Source organism: Hordeum vulgare, chromosome 2H (genome assembly GCF_904849725.1).
Source record: "Hordeum vulgare subsp. vulgare chromosome 2H, MorexV3_pseudomolecules_assembly, whole genome shotgun sequence".
NCBI lineage: Eukaryota > Viridiplantae > Streptophyta > Magnoliopsida > Poales > Poaceae > Hordeum > Hordeum vulgare.
The window spans coordinates 256,852,588-256,857,943 of NC_058519.1; the positions used below are offsets into that span (position 1 = coordinate 256,852,588).

Below are 5,356 nucleotides of genomic sequence, written 5' to 3' on the forward strand. Positions count from 1 at the left end.
CCAGCTATGCTGAGCCCATGCACCCTCGCCCCCTCGCCCCGTCGCTCCTCCTGCGCCTCGCCCCGTCGCCTCGCCCAGTCGCCCCCCCTGCGCCTCGCCCCGGCGGGCCCCCTGCGCCTCGCCCCGGGGCCCCCCTGCGCCTCGCCCCGGCGGCCCCGTCGCTCCGGCTGCCCCGTCGCGCCTTGCCCCGGCGGCCCCGTCGCTCCGGCGGCCCCCCGTCGCGCCTCGCCCCGGCGGGCCCCCTGCGCCTCGCCCCGACGGCCCCGTCGCGCCTCGCCCCGGCGCCCCCCTGCGCCTCGCCCCGGCGGCCCCTCGGCGCCCCCCTGCGCAGTGCACCTCTTCCTCCTCCCTCTTCCTACCAAACACAGTCTCATCCAAACATGGCACAACACATGCATGACCACCAAACAACTGAAGATGCATGTATTCATCATGTCTATACTTAGCATGCATCAACAGGGAACAACTATGCTAGGGTGAGAACAGCTGCCAAACACACCCTAAAGACTTTCTTGTTGGATTGATCGTAGGATTTTACGACCAAACGAAAGCATTGAAATTATTTTGGTCACTAGCAATCTGCCCACGCCACGTCAGATCTGACATGGCAAGCTGACGTGGCATAGGATCAACCCGGTCCAATTCGTTGTTTTAAATGGGTCGAGCCCATTAATCCAGCCCATTTAATGTTTTTTCTCTTTATTTTGCTTAGCTGCATGGGCCTGGCCCAATAATCCCAAACATTTTAGCATTTTTATTTTGGGTTGTGGCCTTTTACTTTCTATTGATTTTCTTTTTTGGCCATTTTATTTTTGTACAGGTCCCACTAGTCACATTGGTCCCACATGTCATGTTGATCTCATAATTCATATCGACACCATAAATTTTGTAATTTGTCAAACAGTTTGTGAGGTTTCCATTTCATAGGTATACAAATCACATACGAAATCAATATTTTGAATAGATCACAGAACAAATAAAATTCGTCCAAAAAAACACTAAATTAGTCTATTACAATCTTCACACTGCTACAACTCAAATATGCCTACTACAATCTACTACTACAATACATGATATGCTACTCTTTGCATATAGGCTTCACGACTTCACGCTTGGCTTCACATTTCACCTATGCAAAAAATAAGAACAAACTAGTATCCAATGAGGGAACAAAATAGTATAATATGTACATGTTGACGGTACTAATCGATTAGAACCTTTGGAAGAAGACGCTAAAGCTGAGGATGGAACCTAATTAATCATGTTATTGTGGAAAACACAACATGTAAATAGTATGACTAACACTAACCAATATGTGTTTATGGAGTGACTAAAATATTCTCACTAGCTAGGATTTTTTAATGTATAGTATACTAACATCTGAAACTTTAATTAAATTGATCATAGAAATAAAAAAGAACTATAAGAATGAGTTCATTCAGGCATGTAAAATTTTAAGCACCAGCAAAACAGATCTAAAAAACGAGACCATGATCATCATGCATCAGGATTTTGAATGGGGAATGGTACTTGTTGTCTACAAAATCATGATCATCATGCATCAGGTTGAAAAATATTCATTAGAATACACACCAACATGAGGCATGGGCTACAGCGCAAAAGTTGTAGTACTAGTTCTATAATCAGGGATACATGCAGCATGCATCAGGATTTACGATTCTTGCACAACACCAAAGAGACAGGGATACATGCAGCATGCATCAGGATTTACGATTCTTCCAAAAGAGCAAAGAGACGGGGTTACACGCATCAAGCATACCAGCTACAATAATAACAGATTTAGATGCTCTAGGAACTGAATGGAGACTGCAGTGCGGCAGTCGCATAGTAGCTACAGATGAGGATGAACTTGCTCCCATTGTACCTGGATGGTAAACAAGATAATAAGTTATGTCAGGACAAGCGTCATATATAGAAGACCAGATGATATAATGGTTCAAAAGTCAAAAGTTGTTTGCAAAGAAAAGTAAGAAACTGAACTATGTTATTTATAAACTGTGCACATGTTATTTATTTCGCCTAACCATGCTGTAGTAGTGCAATAAAATTGAGTTCCTGTCATGCTTTCCATGCTATATGTTCTATTCATTCCCTGTTTTAATGTCATACTGATTTAAATTGAAAGAACAAATTCTGGGAACTTATTCATCTAATAGTCATACTTTATAATGTGGCTCAGTGCTCCCATTCCATTTCATAAAACTGATAATACACCAGATTTATCTCATCCATGTACATGGCATGCTTGTGCATCCATGCTTCCTACCAATATCCTATGAAGCATTACATTACAGCATTCCAGACTCCAGAGTACTTACGACAGCTTTGCCAAGCCACGCTCTAGCACTCTGACCATAACAAGGACAAATGCGGAAACAGAGACGGGCAACAAAACTCCAGTTTCCTGTTCTGATATTTGTTATCAGCAATCTTCATTTGTATGCACCAGAGGCCTCTATCCCTAGCGGTGAGTGAAAACTTCAGATGTCACTTGCAACAGCAGTGGCGCTTGGTAGCTTCGCAGTTTTAGCTTTTGTAAGCCAGCCTGGTAGGATAACCAATGCGAAATCTGAATCATACATTAGCAGGGTCCTGAAGAAGAACATATTTAAATAGTCTGTTGTCCCTGGTTTTCCATATGGAGCAAAGCAAACCACACGTAAAACCATTGTGCCATGAACTGTGTATGCTTTACAGAGCATCTATTAATCCATTCATGTACTTTACTAAACAATGCAGGTATAATCTTAATGCCAAAAGTGAACTCCGCCACCTCCCATACATAGTGGGCTACTACACAAAGGATAGAAGGATGTTCAATTGCACTGCCACCAACCTCTTCTGAGCAAATTATCCTTAGTTAAAATGCTATTCCTAAATGCTAACTACAAAAGTCTTTTTAACTTTGAGAGAGACCTTAACTAACAAAAATCTTTTGTAAGGCCAAACAACCTATCTGGCTTTCATAAAAGACTGACAATAACATCAGGCACCCACAAATCCTCCCAGAAGCTGTCGTGGTACAAAGATGCACCTCTTCCATACAGAACTGAAGAAAGAGACCTTCGTTAAAACCAGGCAGAAAATGTGACCGTGTAGGCCTAGTACTACATTGTGCTAAAGTGCAGTTGCCTAGCTCTTAACAGACACCGTCATTATCAATCTTTCATAGCCATGTACTGATTAGGTGATCATGACAGTTAAATATATGACTCTCGGCCCCTTAGTTGGCATATATCCTGCCAATGAGCAATGATACTTTGTAGCCCCACACTCGGCAGATTTTTCCTAACTGTGGCAGTCGAAACGTAGATAGAAAATGGTACGCAACCTCTGAGCACAGAACTCGCGGCAGAGCATGAACTCGCGGCAGCAGTCGATGACGACCCCGGCGCGGGGACCCTGCGAGTTTCCCAGCTCCCCCATGACCGATCCCGCCAGCTCCAGCGCCTGCACTATCCGCTGCACATGAAGCCGCGTCAAGATTCAAGAACCTAATCGACTGAGGGACTAAAGTGGTGAGGCGAGAGTGGGGGTGAGGCGCTGACCTTCTCGACGTGGTGGAGGCGCTCGAGCAAGCTTCTCTGGAACAGGGAAGACATCGCCACAGGCGAGGGATGGAGGCGGCGGGCTGGTCGTGGGATGTGGCAGCGCCGACCGACGGTGGGGAAGTCTAAGGTTTCGATCGACTTGAGCGGCGGTGGGGATTTGTTCGGTTCGTCCTTGAGCGACTTGAGCAGCGGTGGGGATTGGAGGCGAGGAAGGTGGCAGCGGTCTGGAAGGAAGGAGGACGAGACAGGGAGGTGTTTGTGGGGAGGGGGAGCGAGGGGTTGGGGTCAGGAGGAACCGAGAGGTGGATCCCCGGCCAGAAAGGAGAGGGAGGTGGCGCCGACAGCCGCCACCAGTGCTAGGGTTGCTCGCCGGCCGTGGTTGGGGTCGGCGGCCGTGGTTGGGGTCATCGGAGGCTGCTCCGTGGGGGGAATCGAACGTGGATCGGATCTGTGGAGACGACGATGAGGGAGAGACGAGACGAGGGGATGGGGTGGATCGGTCTGGGTGGGACGAGGGTAGGGTTTGCGTTTTTTTTTCTTTTGCATGCAGCGTTAGGATCCGTTGGATTCGTTGTCTTTGACGGTTCAGATCAGCTGAAGTGGGGCTGATTTCCTTGCCACATCATTGATTCGGGAGAAAGAGGTTTTAGCCAATAGGGAATGAGCAAACAAATTTGTGTTTGTTTACCCTATTACTTTTAATAAAATAAACATGTTAATATTTAGGAACTTTTCTCAAATATTTTTCCACGGTTTCTAGAAATGATGAACCAATACCATGTCAAATTTCCTATTATTTAGACCTTATTTACATGTTAAAAAAATGAAATATTCATTATTTCCATTTCACGAGGGCACAAATTGAGTTTTTTGTGAAGAACCTACCATATATTTATTGAAAAATTGGACCAAATCATTTTTCTATAATACCAGGCCGTATTTAATGTACAATTTATCAAATGGTTGGATGTCAAAAGTTTTTATCCATCTCTCGTGAAAAAGACAAATTTTCGTCAATTAAGCCGGAAGTAGGTCAAATTTGAACTGCAACTGCATTATAGTTTGCTATTTATTTTTTCCAAAACTCATTTTTAGGTACACAAGTATCTATTTCATCAGATAAATATAAAAAAAATTCAAGATTCAACCACTAGCTAGGAACGGTCATGCCCGCTGTTTTGACTGCATTTTCAAACGGGCATGAAAAATTCACAAAAAATCAAAAAATTGGAAAACCTTCGCATTGTGCCATAAAATGTTACCAAGTTATGAGGAAAAATAATAAACTTGTAATACAGTGATTCTTTTAAAAAAGTGTTCTCACAAATGGGCTATCGTGTGTGAAGATTCACGGCTTTCAAGTCAAATGATCAATCATATGGCCACATGCATGGCATAGTTTGTTCAAATGATCTCATATTGTGCGCAAGGGTGCGTATTGTAATGGAAAACAATGTTTTCTAAGGAAGTTTTCATTTTCTTTGGATGAAAAATTCATTTTCCATTTTTCGAGTACCCAAAATGAGTTTTTTTGTGAAGGAGCTACCATATATTTGTTGCAAGATTGGACCAAATCATTTTTCTAAAATACTAGGCCATATTTAATGTATAATTCACTAAATGGTTGGATGTCAAAAGCTTTGGTCCACCTCTCATGAAAAAGACATTTTTTTGTCGAATCAGTTGGAAGCGGGTGAAATTTGAACTACAGCTGTGTCGGGACCCCAATCCTGAGTCATAAGAACCTAGCCTGTAACACATCACATCACTTTGCGGCCTCACGC

At 44.0% G+C, this 5,356-nt stretch overlaps 1 protein-coding gene across 7 annotated transcripts; it reads right to left on the minus strand.

Annotated features, from left to right (window-relative positions):
• Window positions 1-941: 941 nt before the first annotated feature.
• LOC123426023 (mediator of RNA polymerase II transcription subunit 11-like) lies at window positions 942-4,079 on the minus strand. 7 transcript variants are annotated; one of them, XM_045109803.1, is made up of 4 exons: window positions 3,570-4,068; window positions 3,353-3,471; window positions 1,781-1,885; window positions 942-1,129 (listed from the first exon to the last, which is right to left on the minus strand). In XM_045109803.1, exons 1-3 carry the CDS (start codon window positions 3,621-3,623, stop codon window positions 1,810-1,812), a joined length of 249 nt encoding a protein of 82 aa, XP_044965738.1. In that variant the 5' UTR covers window positions 3,624-4,068; the 3' UTR covers window positions 942-1,129; window positions 1,781-1,809. The 7 variants fall into 7 exon arrangements, 4 of the variants coding, with proteins under 4 accessions (XP_044965738.1, XP_044965736.1, XP_044965737.1 ...); XM_045109801.1 differs by having other exon boundaries at window positions 3,353-3,483; window positions 3,570-4,062; XR_006621985.1 differs by adding an exon at window positions 2,340-2,613 and having other exon boundaries at window positions 942-1,885; window positions 3,570-4,079.
• Between the last annotated feature and the right edge of the window lie 1,277 nt (window positions 4,080-5,356).